The sequence below is a fragment of the Dunckerocampus dactyliophorus genome, chromosome 8 (assembly GCF_027744805.1).
Source record: "Dunckerocampus dactyliophorus isolate RoL2022-P2 chromosome 8, RoL_Ddac_1.1, whole genome shotgun sequence".
In the NCBI taxonomy this organism is placed as follows: Eukaryota; Metazoa; Chordata; class Actinopteri; order Syngnathiformes; family Syngnathidae; genus Dunckerocampus; species Dunckerocampus dactyliophorus.
Genome location: NC_072826.1, coordinates 1,957,170 through 1,978,427, shown reverse-complemented (window position 1 = coordinate 1,978,427; position 21,258 = coordinate 1,957,170). Strand labels below are relative to the sequence as shown.

General features: G+C 42.6%; 2 protein-coding genes across 3 annotated transcripts in view; one reads left to right on the top strand and one right to left on the bottom strand.

The window, feature by feature from the left end:
* LOC129185881 (transcription factor SOX-13-like) overlaps window positions 1-1,005 on the bottom strand; it is a 41,639-nt gene extending 40,634 nt beyond the window's left edge. For both annotated transcript variants that reach the window (XM_054783492.1, XM_054783493.1), the window contains exon 1: window positions 687-1,005. The gene's annotated coding sequence lies outside the window, so the exon portion shown is untranslated. The remainder of the gene's footprint in view (window positions 1-686) is intronic.
* Window positions 1,006-16,872: 15,867 nt separating this feature from the next.
* On the top strand, window positions 16,873-21,200 carry snrpe (small nuclear ribonucleoprotein polypeptide E). Its single transcript, XM_054784226.1, has 5 exons — window positions 16,873-17,213; window positions 17,506-17,532; window positions 17,611-17,673; window positions 20,005-20,083; window positions 20,981-21,200. The coding sequence occupies exons 1-5, from the start codon at window positions 17,160-17,162 to the stop codon at window positions 21,034-21,036; spliced, it is 279 nt and encodes a 92-aa protein (XP_054640201.1). The 5' UTR covers window positions 16,873-17,159; the 3' UTR covers window positions 21,037-21,200.
* Window positions 21,201-21,258: the final 58 nt, after the last annotated feature.

The window sequence follows — 21,258 nt, the reverse complement described above, 5'->3', positions numbered from 1 at the left end:
CTATTGTTACATTGCTGATATTATATTTATACATTGTTTACGAACTCCGGCAATAAGTCATTGGCACACAAGAGGGCAAAACGCCAACAGGTGTGAATGAGTCAGTAGCAGTTTTTGCTTTCGTTTTTGTGATTTTGCTCAAGCAATTGTGTACAACCAAAGGGAAGAAGGAAATGGTTTTATTTGGATGATATTGTTACATTTTCTTTTATTGTTATTTATTATTTTGAGATAATATTACTCAATATAAAATTGTAACATTTGAAAAAAAAATACTCGAAAGTTCAATATCCCAAACGACTGCTTTGCTCTCTAATTAGCAAACGAACTGCAGAAATGTCCTCTTAGTCTGAATGAATCAAATTTATCAAATAACGTTTGTATGAAGTTCTAGTTTATTGCTGTATATTTTCAAAGTAAGAAAATCATACAACGATCTTGTCAAATTTCAAGTATCGGCAATACTGATATCGAAGCGATGCCAAAACGTGCAGTATCGCCCACCTCTAACATAAACTGGATCATTTATTTTTGCATGACGGCGACGCAAAAGAGGAGAATGAAACAAACAATCACACGCGCGGATGACAACAATAAAGACCAACATCCACGCACACGAAATGTGCAATTTGACACAGCATCGTTAGCTTCCTAAGAATGAAAAAGTGATCAAAAGTGACACTCACCACGCAGTCCCGGTGCGTCCTGAACTCCTCCAGAAAAACAAACAAAACTTCCGTCGCCCGCCTCTTCCTCGTTTATTAGTTGTGTTCAACGCTGGCAAGCCAACTTGGTTGTGGGCACCGGCTGTTCGGTGTGTTCCGGTGCTTCTTCCGAGCAGGATGTTGGTTGTAAACTGACAGCCGGTGTGGAGTTCACGCTGCTTACACCTTGGCTCTGTGCGTGAATGTCGGCGGAAAGAGAGCGCCGTCCTCCTCTCATTCACAGCCGGGGGCTTCACGCTCCCAGTCCGCAGCGACCCACAGCTGGCCTCCCACTTAAAGGGGCAAGAGACTGGTGGCTGCTCCACGCAGTGTTGCCAAATTCCTCAGGAAAGAAAGTAGCCATTGGCTGTCCTAAAAGTCGCTCGAAAATGACGTCATCGTCTAATTTGCTTTATTTTCAGATGGTGACGGAGTATTAGGGCCACATTGGAAAAAATAATAATCTGAGATTTTGAGAACAAAGCCCTAAATTTACGAGAATAAAGTTGTACGTTTACGAGAATAAAGTCGTAAATTTACGAGAAAAAAATTCGCACATTTATGTGAGTAAAGTCGGAAACGTAAAAGAAAAAATGTCGTAAGTGAGTAAAGTCGTAAATTTACAAAAAAAGTCGCAAATTTACGACTTTTTTGTTGTTACTTTACGACTTTATTCTCATAAATTTATGAAAAAAAGTCATAATATTACTCTTGCCCAAGGTGCAAGGTCACATAAGTCCCCACTTTTCGTAGCTGTCTCAGGCAATGCCTGTTCCGAATGTTAGACTAAAGCCGTAAATTTACAAGAATAAATCCATAAATTTACAACAAAAACATGTCGTAAATTTACAAGAATGAAGTCGCAAATGTACGACCTTTTTTCTTGTTATTTTACGACTTTATTCTCATAAATTTATGAAAAAAAGTTGTAATATTACCTTTGCCCATGGCCGAAGGTCACATTAGTTCCCCTTTTCATAGCTGTCTCAGGCAATGCCTGTTCCGAATGTTAGAATAAAGTCGTAAATTTACAAGAAAAAAAGGTCGTAAATTTATGTGAGTAAAGTCTTACATTTACAAGAAAGAATGTTGTAAATTTCTGACTTTATTCTCATCAATTTACAACATTTTTGTCCCAAATGTGTAAAAAATGACACAAATTTATGTGTATAAAGTCGTAAATTTATGAGAAAAAATGTTGCAAATTTACCAGAAAAAAGTAGTCAATTTACGAGAAAGAATGCGGTAAATTTACAACTTTAATCTTCTTTTTTTCTTGTTGTTTTACGACTTCATTCTCGTAAATTTATGAAAAAAAAGTCGTAATATTACTTTTGCCTAAAGCCAAAGGTCACATTTTGTGTGTAAAAAGTGTGTAAAAAGATGTCACAAATGTATGAGAATAAAGTTGCAAATTTGCAAGAATAAAGTTGTAAATTTATCAGAAAAAATGTGGTAAATTTACATGAGTAAGGTCACGGAATTGGCGGAAGTGAGAAGGGCGAGACATGCTAATTTGTTTGCTCAACTGCTCTGTTTTGCTGCCACGTTATAAATAAAAGGAAAGGTCCCTTCCTTCCTGAAGAGCTATGCTCTATTTTCCCTCTGACACGTAATAGTACGACTGAACTTAACGACTTTATTCTCGTAATATTATTACTTTTTTTCCCGACTTTACTCTCGTAAAATGACGACTTTATTCTCATACATTTACGATGTTTGTTCTCGCAAATGTATGACTTTTTTTCCATAAATTTACAAATTGTTCTCATGAATTTAGCACTTTTTCTTTAGAAAATTTACGACTTTACTCTCATAAATGTACAACTTTTTTCTCGTAAATGTGTTACTTTTTTCTCGTGAATTTACAACTTTGTTCTCATGAATTTAGGACTTTTTCTTTGTAAATTTACGACTTTATTCTCATAAATTTACAAGTTTTTTTCTCATAAATGTTTACTTTTTTCTTGTACATTTACAACTTTATTCTCGTGAATTCCCGACACGTTTTCCCATAAATGTACGACTTTTTTTCTTGTAAATTTCTGACCTTGTTCTCATAAATTTCCAAGTCTTTTCTCGTAAATGTATGCGTTTTTTTGTCATAAATTTTAAACTTTATTCTCATGAATTTTGGACTTTTTTCTTCGTAAATTTAGGACTTTATTCCCGTAAACGTATGACTTTATTCTCAAAATCTCTGATTATTTTTTTTACAATGTGGCCCCAGTACTCCGTCATAAGGTGGTGTACAGCCCACCTTTGCAAACTCCTCAACCAATTTCAAATCATTATTGGCAGTTGTAACTCACTGATTAATTCCAGCTCCAATAACAGTCCCATCTCTCTTTAATTGCCATTGTTTGCTAACAAAGAAAGAAGCTAACAAGCTAATAGGTCAACAAGAGTTATTATTGACTCTCCAGAAAACACTGCTATTAGTGTTTCGGCAGAGAATTGCCCGGACGGTTTAGTGACTAACGGCAATTTAGAGTCTCCAGTTAGACCTAACATGCACGTTTTGGACGTGCTAACCACGAGGTCGCCATGCGACCCAATAAAAAAATGAACAGTCCTTGTGGCCCCTTGCGTTTTATTTCGAGTACATACATAAGTAGTTGAAATAAAATGGAACACAAGGACCTGAAATTAAAAAGAAACAAAATGAAACGCAAGGACTGCTCATTTTTTTAATGAGCTGACAGATCACGGGGGTGAGTTTTGAAGTGAGTGAGGAACAAGCAGCTCACGCAGTTGCTTGTTTACGCCACGACCTTAAGAAATGTTGACACAGAGTATGACATAGACAACAGGCTCATGCATCGTTTTATAAGCTTTTATTTTGAAGGACTAAAGCACAACCTTGTGTTAGCTTGCTCAAAATAATTGACTCATTTTTAATGTACGACTCTTTCAAAATTGAAACGAGAAAGCCTGGATTATGCTGCTGCATTGAGGTGCCACCGTGCCAGGGTTCTCCAAACTCATGATCTGATAAGCAAAAATAAGACGTAATAACTCGCCGTTAGCATTGGGAAAGTTCCTTGTTGTCGTATCTCAAACGTAATGTGGATCGATCGCACGTGGCATTAAGACAGAAGATGGCCATTTACATTACGATGGCGCAGCATCACAGGCAACTGGGGTTTCAGTATCTTGCCCAAGGACACTTCCACACAATCACGAGAGGACGGGGGCTCAAACCCGCAACCTTGAAGTCGGGAGACGACCGCTCTACCACCTGAGCCATGCCGCCCCCAATTTATTTATTAAATGTGAGAATGGGTTTGAAACTGAGTGGGGAAGAAGGGCAAAATAAGCAGCCAAAAACGTATCACTTCCACACAAAATAATAGGCCATAGTCCCCCGCGAAACAGCGACCGTGTATTAATTCATTAATTTCCGAAAAACGGCGATGGAGTGAGGGAGAAATGTTCAAAACGTGATGTAGCGAGGGCCTATTGTACGCACTTTAGCCCCATAACATGCCTCACACACTTATTAAACACATTTGAAATGATAAAATCCATCACCACTAATGAATGAGCCGTCAAAAACCATTTTCAATATTGATGTTTATCAGCGACTGACAAGTGCGAATATGAGAAAATTCTTCTATTTGCTTTGGATAACCTTTAGCTAAGAGGTGAATTATCTCAACGTACTGTAATTGATAAGAATATTGAGCGAAATTTTATATCGTTTACCTCTTTAAAACTGGCGTCTTTGTGTTGAAAAGCGTCGCTCTCAGTTTCATCTCTAGAACTACTGCATTCTCCGCGGCAGACGCTGACAGCAGTGCTGCGGTCGTTGTGACTGAAAACCTGGTTTCCTCTTGCCTTCTCCTCTTCTGGGGGAAGGACCGCACCAACAAGTCTGTTTTCCTGCCGTCTTCCTGCATCAATCTGCACATTTTGAGATTTAGGGGCGAGCGGTCGATAGATTCCGCATTTTGACGTAGTTTTGAGCATGTGAGTGAAGACTAAAGCAGTAATATGTACTTTAAATCAAACGGAAAAAAAATCAATATCCAGTTTTTATGAGACGTTTGGGGGTCCCTGAAAATCCCGGGGCCCTTCGCAATTGCTTGTGTTTGCCAAATGGTAAGTCCGCCCTGGTTTGTGTCAAATGTCAAATAGACAAAAACAATTACCTGTTCTCTTTGTTGAATGTCCTTTGATGGTTCAGCGTCTTGCTCAAGGATACTTCAACATGGCCACGGGGGACTGAGGATCAAAGCCACAACCTTCAGTTTGGGAGACGCCCGCTCTGCCACCTGAGCCATGCTGGCCATGGACAATCTGCTCAAATTGGGTTGGACTCTTTGTCCCGCTTCCATCAGCGTCATCAAGGACATGGTGCACAATGGTTGCCCGAATTTCAGCTGCAACGACTGTTCTTGGTCTTCCACGTCTTCCATGTTTCTGTTCCTTGTGGATGGACGTACATGTGCCACCCGTGCACTCGGAACGGACTTTTATTTTGCCCAATCGGTCCGATCACATCAATGGAAACATTCGTAATCACTTTGGCCGTTGTAGAACTTTTATCTTGCGTATACAGATTGGTGTGCCCAGACCTCAACAAATGGAGGACGTCCAGCGGGAAACATTGTGGTCACCTACGACCGTGCATTTCTACTTCTTTTCAGAAAGTGCGAGAGGATATCCCCGATACAGCTGCCTGTGTTGTCAAAAACACGCTTGTGTTATACGGACGGCGTGTGCAATACGCTCATGTGAGTGAAACGCTGCTGCTCATGAGGGGAGAGAGAGCAGAAAAACATGCTTGCAGAGCAGAGCGACAAACACTGACGACCTAATAGCATGCAAGAAAGACAGATAGAACGTGTGAGTCAAGGGAGTGCACGCACTAACAATAAGATCAAAAAGAGGTGAAGCTCAATGGGCGCAGAGCAAGATGGAGGGAGAAAAGAGGAGCGAACGAAAAAGAGGAAGAGAAAGAGGTGGAGAGAGGTTGACTGTGCTTTGGGATGGATGATGTGCCATTTCTAATCCCTCCTGTTCTTGCTTTGAGCTGGGGCCCAGCAGGAAGTGGGAGCTGGGCAGACAACAATTAACAAAAGAGCTGCGAAGAATACAATTGGCCATCAATGGCCAGCCATGAGCCTTTGTGCCAGTCACCATGGAGACGGCACAACACCACCATACGGCGATTACAAAACCCTGTTCAGCACCTCATTTTCTCTTTCCCCTTCCCTGTACCCTTTCTTTTATCTTACGTTTTCAAAGCAATGTCCATTTGTTCCCTCTTCGTTTCTGTCTTTTCCTCTCTCGCAGCCACGCCTTTTGTTCAAAGATGGCCCTCAAGACGGGAACAAGTGATGGTTTTCAGTGTATGTTCAGGCAGAGGTGCTCGTGTTGCGTTCCGGACAACATCATGTGACCAGCATTCACCACGTTTACATTCAGTCAATATTCGGGTTTCTGAAACATTCAGAATAACTCGTTTACGTGCACGGACAACAACTCGACGCACGGAAAATGTCATGATGCCGGGTAGCAGTCGCCTTCGGTGCTGGTACCGACCCACCAGCAGGACTTGACACTATTCTGTCTCATTTTCTTCATTAATGGAAGGCGAGAACGTGAACAAATAGCAAATGCAGCCGGAGCTGTGCCATCCATATCCATGCTACCCGTTTCCACCAGAGCCCCCAGGACACTTTGGATGAAGGTGCGTTCGTACAAACCCTGCTTCGCGTAACGTCTTCTGATAGATTTCGCTGCCGCGGTACTTTCTACCATCTATGGAAGACATCATGTTCCTGTCTTTCGCCACACTAACGAGGTGGCTTGTTTCCTCCTCGCCCCAAAGGTGTGCGGATTTGCGTGTGGCCATGTTTGCAAGTAGTTCCTGCCAAAGACACAAGATTCCTTTCTCATATCTCATAGAACATGCGCAGAATACAAATGAATGTTCCTTTCCATCGGGATATCCTGATAGGCGGATACATACGTGACCCAATATTTGGGTTTGAAAAGGAGTAACACAGGGGTAATAGTCAGGATTTTAAAAACTGACATATGAGCGTAGTCCGGTTTTTCAAAAGGGTTATTGGTGTTTACATGCAACCTCCTCCTCTGTTTCGGGATGGCCATTTAACCTCAATTGACTTCTTTCAATCTCAGCTAAAAAACGGTACCCGCAACTTTCGGGTTGGGATTGAGGTCTTGCCTCAGGTGGAGGAGTTCAAGTATCTCGGGGCCTTGTTCACAAGTGAGGGACGACTGGAGCGTGTGATCGACGGGCACATTGGTGCAGCGTCTGCAGTAATGCGCTCGCTGTACCAGGTCGTAGTGGAGAAGAGAGCTCTCAATTTACCGGCCGATCTATGTTCCCACCCTCACCCATGGTCATGATCTCCAAGCGGCCGAAATGAGTTTCCTTGGTAGGGTGGCTGGTCTCACCCTAAGAAATAGGGTGGGGATGTCGGTCAGAAGGGAGGATCTCAGAGTAAAGCCGCTGGTCCTTCACATCCAGTGGAGTCAGTTGAGGTGGCTCCTGCATCTAGTCTGGATGCCTCTTGGACGCCTCTCTGGTGAGGTGTTCCGGGCATGCCCAGCTGGGAGACGGAGACTTAGGACATGGATTACGTCTCTAAGCTGACCTGGCCTGGAACTGTAAGAGGTGGCCGTAGACCAGGAAGTCTGGATTTCCTTACTTATCGGATATGTGGAAGAAAATGGAATGGGATGGACTTCTTTCAAACCTCAGACAAACATTGTTGACCTCAAAAGAATGTCTGCTTTTTTCGAGATGCAAATGAACTGCTGACTCTAGGCCCAAAGAAGCTACTCTCCTATGTTGTGCCATGCTTTTGCATAAGGGTTCCTCCATAAGGGTCTTTCCAACGTAGAGGGTCATTACACTCTTCACTTCACTGCACTGCATAAACAACATTGCTGAGTTGTCTGGATTTTGTCTTTGGAGTGTTGATGTTTTTGTGTAGTGGGAGGAAGCTGGAGAGCATAGCGATGTTCCAATGGAGTCAACCTGGGACCTCATCTTTAAAAATGTGTGTGGAACTCAAGCTACGCCCTTTCCACGCCTCCACTTCACCATAGAAGGTCAATGCAAAGCAACTCATGAATGTGGCGTCCATATTTAAAGAGCCTTGATTTGGAATCACAGCCGGTGGGAAGGCGACAAGGATGGAGAAGTGGACTTTCACGGAAATGGAGGTGGAAATACTGGATAAAGTGTCATCTCTGGGCCACACGGTGGTCTAGTGGTTAGCACAATACAGGAACAGCCTGGAGATCGGGAAGACCTGGGTTGGATTCTCCCCTGGGCATTTCTGTGTGGAGTTTGCATGTTCTCCCCGTGTGCGCGTGGGTTTTCTCCGGGTACTCCAGCCTTCTCCCACATTCCCAAAAACATGCAAGTGAGGTTAATTGGCGACTCTAAATTGTCCATAGGTATGAATGTGAGTGTGAATGGTTGTTTGTCTATATGTGCCCTGCCATTGGCTGGCGACCAGTCCAGGGTGTACCCCGCCTGTCGCCCGAAGTCAGCTGGGATAGGCTCCAGCATGCCCCCGCGACCCTAATGAGGATGAAGCGGTATAGAAAATGGATGGATGGGTGTCATCTCTGGAAGACGCAGCCGTGGCATAACAAAATAAAGATTGAGTGACAGCACATCCGCTGCCGTCTGTAGGCACACATTTCCATTTTTAGTGAGCATGTTTCTACATTTTACCCAACTGATACCACATTTTAGTTGAATATAAGCTGAGCAAAATCTCTTTCATTTTAAGGTGGACGCAAAGACTCAAAATGGGGATGAAGTTACTGTATGTCGCAAATCAATTGCTTGATATTTTAAAAATATTTAACTTAATGATGACATTAACATCAAAATGTGAGGAACTAATTGTTGTGATCGCTCAAAGCAAAGCAAAAGAAAAGTGGAAAAGGAAAGAGTAAATTCACGCGCACGGCCCTGACTCTATCCACACAAATAACGGCTGCACGTGGGAAATAAATGTTGATGCCATACTTGACATATGCAACCAAAAACTGTCTCAGTTTTTGATCAATTGTCTAAAGAAAAGCGGACATGTTAGCTCTGTGTCTGGTAAACAACCTGATGTTTGCTATAATTAATATTAACCAAACACGCATTATCATGACTACAAAGTCAAATGATGACGTATTCAAGCGCCGCGTTGTGTTTTTCATGCATCTTTTAGTCAGGATACAATACACTGGTGCGTAATGGTGTTTATGATAAACCACAAATGATATCCATCAGTGTCATGTCCAAGCAACACTTTCCACAAGTGTGTTGAAGCCAATAATGGCTTGATGTTGTCATGCAATGGTAGATAAATCTTCTATTGGCTTCCATTGCATGTTTACTTCGAACATTTCACTTCACCACTTCAAAATTGCGCACGGCAACTACACAAGCGGCGTAGCGGTGCGCACATGCTCACGTCAAGTTGGGTTTTTATAGGTGCCGTGCTTTGCGTGGAAAACGCAACTTTTCGGCCCCATTTTGTGTGTAGGCAAGTTTTATAAGTAAAGCCCCAGATCTTTGATGGTAGCTTTATTGTAGTCGAGAGAGACGAAAAGTAAAACAAAAGAAACATAATTCATTGATCCCTCACCAAACAGCAGGCATTCCGACTCTCACGGACTTGTCTTGACTGACCTTTGATTTCTAACCCTAATTTGGAATGTCCCCTGCGCACTGACAACGACTGTGTGAGATAAACACCATCAGTGTCAAAAACCTCAAAGTTCGCCTGCTTGGTCCTCCTCCAGTATCACTGCAATCTGCTTGAGCCTAGCAGATCTTCACCAACATGCAAAAGGCAACATCCACACGTCAAAAACGAAATGTTTTGTGATCGTGTCGACGTCAGATAAGACAAGTTTGCATTATTTCCTAGAAGTGAGCGCGCTACAACACCTTACACTGCGACCCCCCCGTCCGCCAAATGCAGCAAAGCCACGCAGCGGAAGTGTTTTCACCCAAAAGCGAGAAAATGATTTGACAAGCGTCACCCCGCAGAGATACAGCGACCGCAATGAACTGATTGAGCCGATTGCAACGCCTGCGACATTGTGCACAAAGTCTCCAGGATATGGGGGAGTGGGGGCTGTGATCAATGCGGGCAAACACGGGCTCACCTGACCGTCACACGTCAACCGGACAGGTAAGATAGTTCCGCCACCCATCATCTTTCCAAACACTAGCATCAGGCGCGGCTTCCACTTTGCCCTTCACTGATGGAAAGCAAATAACCGGCCGCATAAAAGGTGTGTTTGTCAAAACACACGTACGCGCACAAGCACTCATAGGACAACACAAGATAACAGAGGCCTCCACGGAGGCCGGGGTACGATGGCGAGGGATTCAGGGTGTTGAGGATGGAGAAGGGGAAGGGAAGTATGGCACTGCCTCACACAAAGGCAGCCCTGAAATAGCCCCCTCTCACAATGAGACCTGCCACTCTGTCTATCAGATAATGTCTAATTGAAAACACTGCCGCTATTGTGCTCCTGTCACCAGCTCTATGGTCCACATAGCCTTCTCTCCCCCACCTCCTTTTTTTCCATTGACGCAGCGCGATTGTTCCTTGCCATTGTGGCAAGCATACTCTCATGCTTTGTTTCTCTATCTCTCCCTCTCACTGTATTGTTATAATTTCATCACTTGTTTTGTTCCTCTTCTCCTTTCACTCCCCTGCAGACCTTTTGTTCACCACATTCAGCCACTTCATTCGGACCTGCTGCCAATGGTGTGTGTCCGCCCGAGCAGGTGTCAGTTTCACAAGTATGAAACAAGATGAAATGGTTCCCGGAGATTAATTAAATCCATTGTAGGCGTCACAGTGGATGAGATGTATCTGTGTGCTTTCCTTGAACGGATCATTGATGGCTGGATCGCGTCAATACACAATACAGTGGTGTGAAAAAGTGTTTGTCCCCTTCCTGATTCCTTTTTTTTTTTTTGCATGTTTGTCACACTTGAATGTTTCCGATCATCAAGCAAACGTAAATATTAGTCAGTGACAACACAGCTGAACTAAGGGAGAAAAAAATCCCAACATACACGGCCATGTGTTGCCCCCGAAACCTAATAACTGGTTGGCCCCCCTTAGCAGCAACAGCTGCAATCAAGCGTTTGTGATAACTTGCAATGAGTCTCTTACAGCGCTGGGGAGGAATTCTGGCCCACTCATCTTTGCAGAATTGTTGTCATTCAGCCACAATGGAGGCTTTCCCAGCATGAAGGTCATGCCACAGCATCTCAATAGGATTCAGGTCAGGACCTTGACTAGGCCACTCCAAAGCGGAAAGCATGACTGCCCCCCCCCAACCCCAAGGTGTGCTTTTCTTTACAGGCTTCGTTCTTCCTCCTCCAGACATATCGTTGAGCCATAGCCCCAAAGAGTTCCAATTTTGTCTCGTTGCTCCAGGGGGCAGCATCCCAAAACCTTTGTGGTTTGTCCACGTGTTTTTGGGCCTACTGGAGTCTACTCTTAGCATGCGCCTTATAGTCTAGGCTGAAACCCGAGTACCTCCCTGTGACAAGTCCTGCCACAGTTCCTCAGCTGTCACCCGGGGATTTTACTCCACCTTTCGCTTCAGGTACCGGACAGCAGTCGCCGACAGCATCCTCTTTAGTACCTTTAGCTTTCAATTTGCAAATGAAGCTTCCACTTGTGTCTTTTGAAATGTTTAACGTCTTTGCTGTCTTTTTTATACCCACATCCTTGCTTAAGAAGAGAAATGAGCTCCTCCCTTGACTTCTCTGACCATTCCCCGGACTTCACCGTGTTGCAAAGACACCATTGACTGTCCAGAAGGAGCTGAGTATCGCAGTCGTTTTAAATCTGCTGGCCTGCTGTTCGTTATGGTTCTGTCCACATCTACAGGTGTTTTCAACACCTGATTGAAAAGATTGAAACCTCTGTTTATATAAGTGGTAATGTTTAGTGTTAGCGTATTAGAAAAAGTGTTGTTGTCATTTTACGTGCATTTATCTAATTTACACGACCTTGTAAGATTTCATTATTGACATGATTCCGTTTTTTGATTTTATTTCCTAAAACCCTTTCCGACAATGGGGCTTGAATAATTTTGAACGCAACTGTAAGCTTACAAAAAAACCTGGACGTAAGCTCTTCTTTGCTAATGTGTCCTGTTGTTTCCAAATGAACAAAAAGGCAACATTGTTACATCATCGCATTAAAGCTGTACTTGCCAAAGAGTTCTGCATAATTGAGCCCAGATAAACACAGTTTTTCTGCCTTCACTGATTGTCTGAATGAACTTCAGCTAATGCACCCAGCCACTTTCGGCCCTGCCAACTACATTATTAAAGCGGACCTATTATGCTTTTCGCTGTTGTCCACCGGCCGTGCAACTATTGTTGACACTGTCCATCTGTGCAGGGCAACTGGAGCCCATCCGACAACGGCAGCTGCCAGTGGGAAAGAGGTGGTGGACACACCATGCAATTATTCAACAGAACAACACTGTCCACTGATTTTCGCAAAGAGGAGCATCCAGTAAATGATGTTTGATAAATCGCTTTGTCTAAATGAATGTGCAGCTTTTCTACAGCGACGCATGAGATGTTGTATTCAATGTGAAAGCGCAAACACCTGAGGATGTTCACCTTTCACAGGACTATACAAAGTCAATATGAAGGGAAGGTTCACGAGGGAGGGAAGGTTCGAGCGTGAGGTCGACAGGCGGATTGCAGTAATGCGGTGGCTGCACCGGACCGTCGTGGTGAAGATTTACCGATTGATCTGTGTTCCCACCCTCACCTATTGTCATGAGCTTTGGGTTGTGGCCGAAAGAACGAGCTCGCGGATACAAGCGGCTGAAGTGAGTTTCCCCCGTAGGGCGGCTGGACTCACCCTAGGAGAGCTGCTGTTCTTTCACATGGAGAGGAGCCGGTTGAGGTGGCTCAGCAGCTAGTCTGGACGCCTCCAGAACGCCTCCCTGGTGAGGTGTTCGGGGCAAGGCCCCGGGGCAAGGCCTAGGACACCCTGGAGGGATTATGTCTCACAGCTAGCCTGGGAACACCTTGGTGTCCTCCCGATGGAACTGGAAGAGGTGGCCGGGGACGTCCTACTGAGACTGGTGGCCCCATGATCCGGACCCGGATAAGAGGAAAAAAATGGATGGATGTATAAAGCATGTGGCTCAAAATGCTTTGAAAGACATGCTAGCATACATGTAATACAAATATCCTCAACTTTTATAATTCGACAAATGATTTTGTGGACGTATTTTTAATAGGGCTGTCAAAAATAACGTGTTAATGGCGGTAACTAATTATTTCATTAATTACGTTACATTTTTTTGTGTAATTAACGCATGCGCACAAGAGCAAACACGCCTCTCTGTTATGATGGCAGACTGAAGAACAGTGGAGCGTCTGACGCTCTTTCATAACCTCATTCTGACCTGAACACATCAACAGCAGTGCAATCCCAACACCGTACACTGCATGTGTCTCCAACTCACACACGTCTCTAGTCCCTTCATCCTGGCAACGACACGTCCTTGTTGTCATCACATGTGCGCATGGGTGCATAAATAACAGAAAAACATGAAGTGGATATTCACTTGTGACTCACTTTGTAACTCTTAATTTGGATGTACAATTTGCTTCATGTACGGTAAGTATGTTGGAAAATACACTGAAAACAAGTACATTTCCCTTAAATTACGTGATGTCTTTGAACGCAACTCCTTGGTGCTCATAATAAAACGGTTTAAAGAGTGATTAAAATGTTCTGCTATGAACTAGTAAAGAGACTATAGACAAATAAACAAATAGATTTTTAGACTAGTGTGTTATCTTTTAGCTTGATTGACATGTTCAGTTCATTTGGAGCTGTCAATACATTCAAATATACGCACTCCTGTCCTGTCATCTGTCTTTCTGTTCATGAAATACAGTAAAAATGGGCATATTTCAGACACAGTTGCTAATGGTGGTTAATCATGATTAATTACCACGCTGTATGTGTCTGTTATTGTACTGGCTACTGCTACCAGTAGAGGGTATTGTATACTCATGTGAGAGCTGAAGACAGAGCCACAGCAGTCCTGATTGGCTAAGGGTGAACCCGCCCATTGTGTTCTGCGTTCTGATTGGCGTAGACCATTGTCAGTCCATCTCCTTCGTGCAGGACTGCCTGTTTCCTAGCAGCTAGCTAGCGATCATACATGCTGACTGAAGGCAGAAGATACATACAGTCATGGAAAAAAATGATGAGACCACCCTTGTTTCTTCAGTTTATTGATCCATTTTAATGCCTGGTACAACAAAAGGTACATTTGTTTGGACAAATATGATGATGATAACAAATATAGCTCATAAGAGTTCGTTTAAGAGGCATTAACAGGCATTAAAATGATCAAGAAAGTGAAGAAACAAGCGTGGTCTCATCATTTTTTCCATTACTGCATATAATATGTGTATAAAAATATAGTAGGCTACTTCGTGGAGTTCACTTATTGCGGGCTATTTTGGGATCCTAAACGAGGGAACACTGCATCTCCAAAAAATTGTTCGATCCAGCAGAAAACCGCCAGTATGGAAGATGCGATTTTTGTGAATAACTACTGAACTGATGATGAATCCCATTGCTAGTGGTATGTTTTCATGGTCAAAGAATCTAAATATGTAGATCAAATAAATGTAGGACTAATATTTATGTTGTAAATCACATAATGGGGGGAAGTATAGCGCTTGGCGGGGGTCTGCGCTCTCCGAGTGCTTTTCTAGCTGTGACTGTACCCATACGGAAACAAAAAGGCAAACAGAGTAGAAGTGATTACTATCCAAGGGTGCAATGTGGCGGCTTACCACCAGTCCTTCCCCTCCACACATTGACCCGCCTTCCCCGTTTTGGCTGACGTGTTGATCAGATCCTCGTGTTGCAACCAAGCTCACAATGACAAATGCCTCCACATTTCCTTAGTTCCACAAACACCATTTGAAACAAAAAGCTCTTATCAGACCTGCGTATTGCGGGGGGCAGTGTTAATTGGAGGGAAAATGCATGTATTGTGCATCTCGCCACTGCTGGTAAAACAAGATAAGAACTTGCATGAGCAAATCCCAGAAAGAGTCCATTGAATGAATTGTTCCGTCAAGAAAGTGTGAATTATTTTATTTTTGGCACGAGTTGGATACATATGACACTTATCTGTATTTTTTAGCGCTTTATAGGGGCACCCTTTTTGTAAAGTGGCACCAACTAACCTACACATAACTGTCTGATACCAACTCTTCAGGAGGTGGCATTATATTGGCAGACAACCACCAGTGGAAGTAACTGCATTTCATGAACATCCTGTCAGTCAGTGCAACAGGAAACAGAGTCTGGCAGGCCTGTGGGGGTCACGTTTGTCAGGTGAGGGTCAAGCAGGTGAGACAGACAGGAGAACAAAGAACACAGCCCCCACCCTCACACCCTTTCCCCATCCCGTCTGCCTTCCCTCTGAACAATCACAAACAGGAACAGGAAGTGATGTCGAGAGGAGGTTTAGCCTCTGGCAGGGTTAGATGAGGGAAGTAACGGTTGGAAAGACGGGCGCGGATATTAGAAAAGACACAAAACAAGATATCCTGCTTGGACATGACTGGAGGTCTATTTTTAGGATACTCCGCTAGAGCTGGGTGTAGAGTACCACTTGCAAGAAAATCCATCCATCTTCTATGTCGCTTATCCTCACTTGGGTCGCGGGGGTATGCCGGAGCCTATCCCAGCTGACTTTTGGGCGACCAATCACACTCACATTCATACCTATGGACAATTTACAGTCTCCAATTAACCTAACTGCATATTTTGGGGGGAATGCGGAAGGATATCCAGATCTTCCACATCTCCTGACGGTGTGGCCCACATGCTAACCACTAGGCCAGTCATTCATTTGATGACTATGTATTGCTTTTATTTTGCTCACACAATTAAAAAGGAAATCATTGTCTTATTTTGTTGTTATATTTCTTAAATGGTTCACAAATCTCATAAAAAAGAAAGACATTCATTGAATAACATGCAATTTAATGATAAGAGAGTGGAGTGGCCACTTGCAAAGATGTTCTTTAGTCTGAGTTTCTCCTGTTGTCTGACTCATGTGCACAACAACAATCATTGTCGCTTCCTAACTGGTCAGGATGAATTTACTTCAACATGCCCGCCTCACTTTTTTCTAATATGGGTGGTAACATTGCTAGCATTGCCATTCGCCTGATGAGGGACATGCGCTTCCATGAGCTGCAGCAAAGGGTGGCGAGGCCTGAAAGAAGACACCAAAGCCTTGCTTCTTTTCTTTCCTTGCACTTGCAGGCACTTGTCTATCCTCAGAAGCTAATTTCCGTCACACTTCTTCTAAGAATGACAGTGCTGTAAGTTATTGTAATTTATATTACCAGTTAAAAAAAAAGAAAAATAGATTGGCAAAGATAGCTACATATATTATTATTAATCTTGTGAGGGAAATGAATTCAAAAACAGAGTGAAGAGAAAAAAGCTTGCAAGAAAAGGAAGTCAGATCGGTCATTAAGAGCGTGACGGTATTTTCTGGTCAAGCTAATTGTACAACAGCACCATCTGCAGGTTCAATGGCCCCTCCTCCATGTGGGCAAAGATTGTTAATATTTACAATCATTGTTTTTTGGCACTCTCAATGTGAAGATTGAATTATGCTGTGTAAGAAACGAAATTATTAGCTTAGAAATATTTATCTTTACTGTTGTCACATTACTTTCTACAAATGAGAAAATTACGTGCATTTTTACGGAGCCCCCGGTGTGACTTGGAGGAAAAAAAATTGAGCGCTCGCAAAACTTTTGCGAGATAACGGAAAACTGGTTGCGGTGAAACTTCAAATTAAGAGAAGCTCTTTTCAGCACTCTTTGAGCACTCTTTTAAGTACTGGCACTCGAAAGGAAATACATTGATTAACCATACATCGGATTCTTTCAATTGTGTGCACTGCTTGTCCTATGAGTAAACAGTCATATCAAAAACTCAACGGGTGTGCTGCTCTTAATATGAAGTTTCACCACAAACATCCGCTCTCAACACGGACGTGAACACGGAAGTGCAAAGCTCTTAATGCAAAGTTTTGCGTTATCCTAAATTCGTCCTTTTTTCTTTTTACCCATCAGTTTTTTTAATCCATGTCTCCTCGGGGACTCCGGAGCATTTACTTAAATCTCTCATCCCCAGAACAATTATAAAACAAACAGTCAGTATTTGTTTATTGATGCAGTAATGACCTCCTACAACTACGGGCGCTGTTGACACTTCTGATGCACTTTTACCGCCACCACAAGCAAACGGAAGTCCGGTTTTGAGGGCGATTCGACAACGTGGGAATTTCGTTTTTGTTGCTTTGTACAGAGATTTCATAAACGTTTCGTCGTACGGTGAAAGGATGGCGTACAGAGGACAAGGGCAGAAAGTCCAGAAGGTTATGGTGCAGCCCATTGTATCCTTTTCATTGAAACAAACGACACGGAACTCACCCGGTTTACCTTAGCAGCTAAGCTAACCCTTTCACGGATTGTAGCTAATGTTAGCAGTTTGATTAAGTTGATGCCTGGTGTGCATATGAACCCGTTAAAAGTCGCGTTCAGTGAACGTTCAATGAACAGAGATTTAACGGCAAAAATGTGTAGGTCAGTTGCCTTTATTGCGATTTTATTGTCTATGTAAGGGTGAGGGTCTGTTTGGTTTGTATCGGTGTGCTTGGGAATGCTTTCCTTGACCACGTCGATCAGAACCTAATCTTCCGGTATCTACAAAATGTAAGTGTTAAACTTTCCCCTTTCTTCGCTGTTAATCGTTTGTGTTGAGATTTCAAAGTTCTGTTTCGTAATTCACAGCGCTCAAGGATCCAGGTGTGGCTGTATGAGCAGGTCAACATCCGAATAGAGGGCTGCATTATTGTAAGTCACTGTTAAGCATCCCCATGTATTATTGCTGTTTAGGAATTATCTGACTGTATGATCAAGCGGTGTCAGATTTATTTTATGTCCTTTAGCTGGAATAAGAAAATTACTTCATACGTTTTAAAACTTCCTATCTAATTGCAGATGATTTACAGTAGTTGTGTTGTCCCGTATGTGAACTGTGGCATGCAGTACAAAACACACTCCCAGCCTGTAGTCTCCCCAGGATTTTGCCATGTTGCAGTCACAGCATACATGATGCTTGAATTTGCAGTGGGGTGCTATGCACTATAAATTTTAAAGTGTTTTGCCCCCCCCCTCTTATGAACAAAAAAATTTTAGTCTTAATGATTATCCTTTTGGAATGCAGGTGCAATTTGTTATGATTTAGTCAGTCGTGGGATTTTTGTGTTTCTGCTCTGTAATAATTGTCCATTCGATGCGTCTCATTTAACATCCCTGTTATAATGACACAGAGGGAAAATTGCAACTACTTACAGGAATTATTTAATATTTATCGTGGTTAATTGGTTCCATATTCCATATATTTTTCAACATTATTAGAGTCATCTAGACATGAAATAACACTCATGTAGCCTCCTTTACATTCATATTACCAAATATAGTAGATACAATCAGATAAAACAAGCCATTTAAGACGGTGTACCTTGAAGGGGAACATAATCGATGGCGGACAGGAAGTGATGTTGGGTGTTCAGAGTTGTGTTTTAGCTTGTTGTGGGCTATGGTCGCAAGAGCAACCCGTGTTGTTATGTCATTGTCATTGTGCCTCCTGTGAGATACTTGAAACCTGCAATAGAAGCCAGTTCTCACCGAACAGTTACTGACACCTACACCGTGTTCCAAATTATTATGCCAATAGGATTTTAGTATCATAAACACATTTTTGTGAACTTAGTTTTCACTTAGTTTTTTTCAATGAAAATCACGGATGTCATTGTGTCTTGGGGCTCCTTGGATTACTGAGATCAATCTGGGACAACTGTCATCATTAGTTTGCCAGATGAGCCCAATTCAAAGAAAGCTACTTAAAAATGATGTTCCACATTGTTAAGCATGCCACAGATTTCAAGCAATATGGGAAAGAAAAAGGATCTCCCTGCTGACAAAACAGCGTCAAATAGTGCAATGCCTTGGACAAGGCATGAAAACGTTCAGTAATTCACAAAAACTTTTGTACGGTGAAGAAATTTGTGGCTGATTCAGAAGACGGGATTGTGCTGATAAAGGCATCATGAGAAAGGTTTCTGCCAGACAAACGCATGGAATCAAGACAGTGCCTGCTGAAAAGGCGTTACAAAGCAGCAAACGGGTGTTTGAAGCTTCTCGTGCCTCTGAAGTCCCGTGAACCTAAAGGTGTAGGATCCCCCAGAGGCTTGCAGTTCTGCATAAACCTACTATTGGGCCACCCCTAACCAAAACTCAATCAAAGGTGTTCATTATCCGCTGTGCCGGTGTTGTTGTTGTTTTTGGAAACAGGAAGAAGAAGCGGAAATGACGCGCATTGTGTCAATGATGTTTTTGATGTCAATGATGTCGAGACGTGCGGGTTTTTTGGGTTTCTTTTCATGTCGCGCATGTAAACGGGTTATCCCGAAGGTTTCAGAAACCGGAAAATTGACTTTAACCTGAATATTGACTGCATGTAAACGTAGTCAATATGTGCTCTGCGATTGGCTGCCAACCAGTCCATCCAGGGTGTACCCCGCCTCTCGCCCTAAGTCAGCCGGGATAGGTATGTACAGTTTGCTTAAATACGAGTTTTTTTTTTTTGTTTGTTTTTTTTACCACTAATAGGCTGTAGTCAAATTTATCCCAGCGGACACCTACAAAATCATCCATCACAGTTTTTGAGGGCCATCTAGTATAGTATAGTCTGTCTCGGGAGCAGTATCTGATTTCCATGTGACAATAAAATGAATTACCACTTTGGGAGAGCCTTTGTTTCATTATTATTGTAAAATACTTGGAATGCAGTGAACATATTTGCACAAACATCTGCACTTGAACAAGGCTGTGTAGAATAAATGCAACCACTGAACTTTGATGCCTTGTTATTATGGCAGGCATGTCCTCGTGGTGCGATTTAGCCCTAATGTGATCCATGATTAGAAGTGGATTTGCACACTTGATTAGTTTATTTCTTTACCTTTTTGGTCAATAGTTGGGATGCAATAAATACTGAAGCTTTTTTTCCCCCTTTGTACTAAACTACCGCTGATGATGTTGATTCTTTGCACTTCTTGGTGCAGAATAACTTGCCTAATTAAAGGCTTTTCACGTCGAATGTTCTATCTTTGCCTTTAGGGATTTGATGAGTACATGAACTTGGTTCTTGATGATTCAGAAGAGGTCCACATGAAGACAAGGCACAGAAAGCCACTGGGTGAGAGTATTCTTCATGGTCTTGTGTTACACTTGTCACACTTTTTGTATCTGTCATTTTTTTAAATTTAGATTTAACTGTAGTTTGTGCACACCTGCTGTTAAGAACGACTCAAACTGTTCAAAAAAACAATGCTGCAAACATGACATATGAAATGGAGAAATGAACATGATTTTAACATCATTTTACCTGTAGTGGACACCCTTGGACAAAAAAAAAGAAACCCACCATATAACAGCAATTTCTTCACCAAAAAAACATAGTGCTGCTGTCAAAATACAGAAGAATAACATTCAACATTCAAGTTCCACCCATGTGTGAAGAGGAAGAGCTAGAGACTTTATGAACTGTGAAAATGCCCCACATCATTGATAAAGAACCAAGAACGCTAAATGCAGAATGGATTCCAGACTTAAAATCTATTTTGTTGGCAACACATTTGTCCAGCAGACCAACATATGTTGGTATGTCAAAAACAAGCACCTTGCCTTCTCTTTAATCGACGGTCTTCTTGTAAGGTGTAAAATTTGTAGGTCTTGCACCCTTATCTCGGTACGATCCATCGCCTTTCTCTTTTGTGCAGTCCCTGTGTGTGTTTACGTTGTGTATCTGTCTCTGGCAGCAGCAACTCCGATATAAACACTGGTGCCCTAAAAATGGCTCTCGTGGGCCACAATACAGTGCGCGATCACGTGCAAGTATCGCAACATTTCGTCTTGGGCGTGTAAACAAACTGCGCCCCATATTGTACACTAACCAAACGGGTGAATGCAAACCAATGTTGGATGTTAACCGACAAACGCGCTATACAGTATGTCCACATTACAAGGAATGTGATATTTTTCTCTCTTAACCAGCCTTAGCTCTTCTGATTCCCCTCTACCATCTGTTTCTCAGGGCGGATCATGTTGAAAGGAGACAACATCACCTTGCTGCAGAGCGTGTCCAACTGATCTGACGGGGACGTCAACAAATCTTAACCATTCATAGACCATGCATAGAATTGTTTTTTTCTCTCTACTTTAGTCTCTACCTTTTGTTTATTCAACACAATTATTGAAATTGTCAATTCCTGCAGCATGTTTTCATTTTGAAAATAAATGTTTTCTTTGTTACAGTTTCATGACAATTTGTGCCAAAAAAAGTATCTCTTCTGACGTTTGCATAAGAATGTG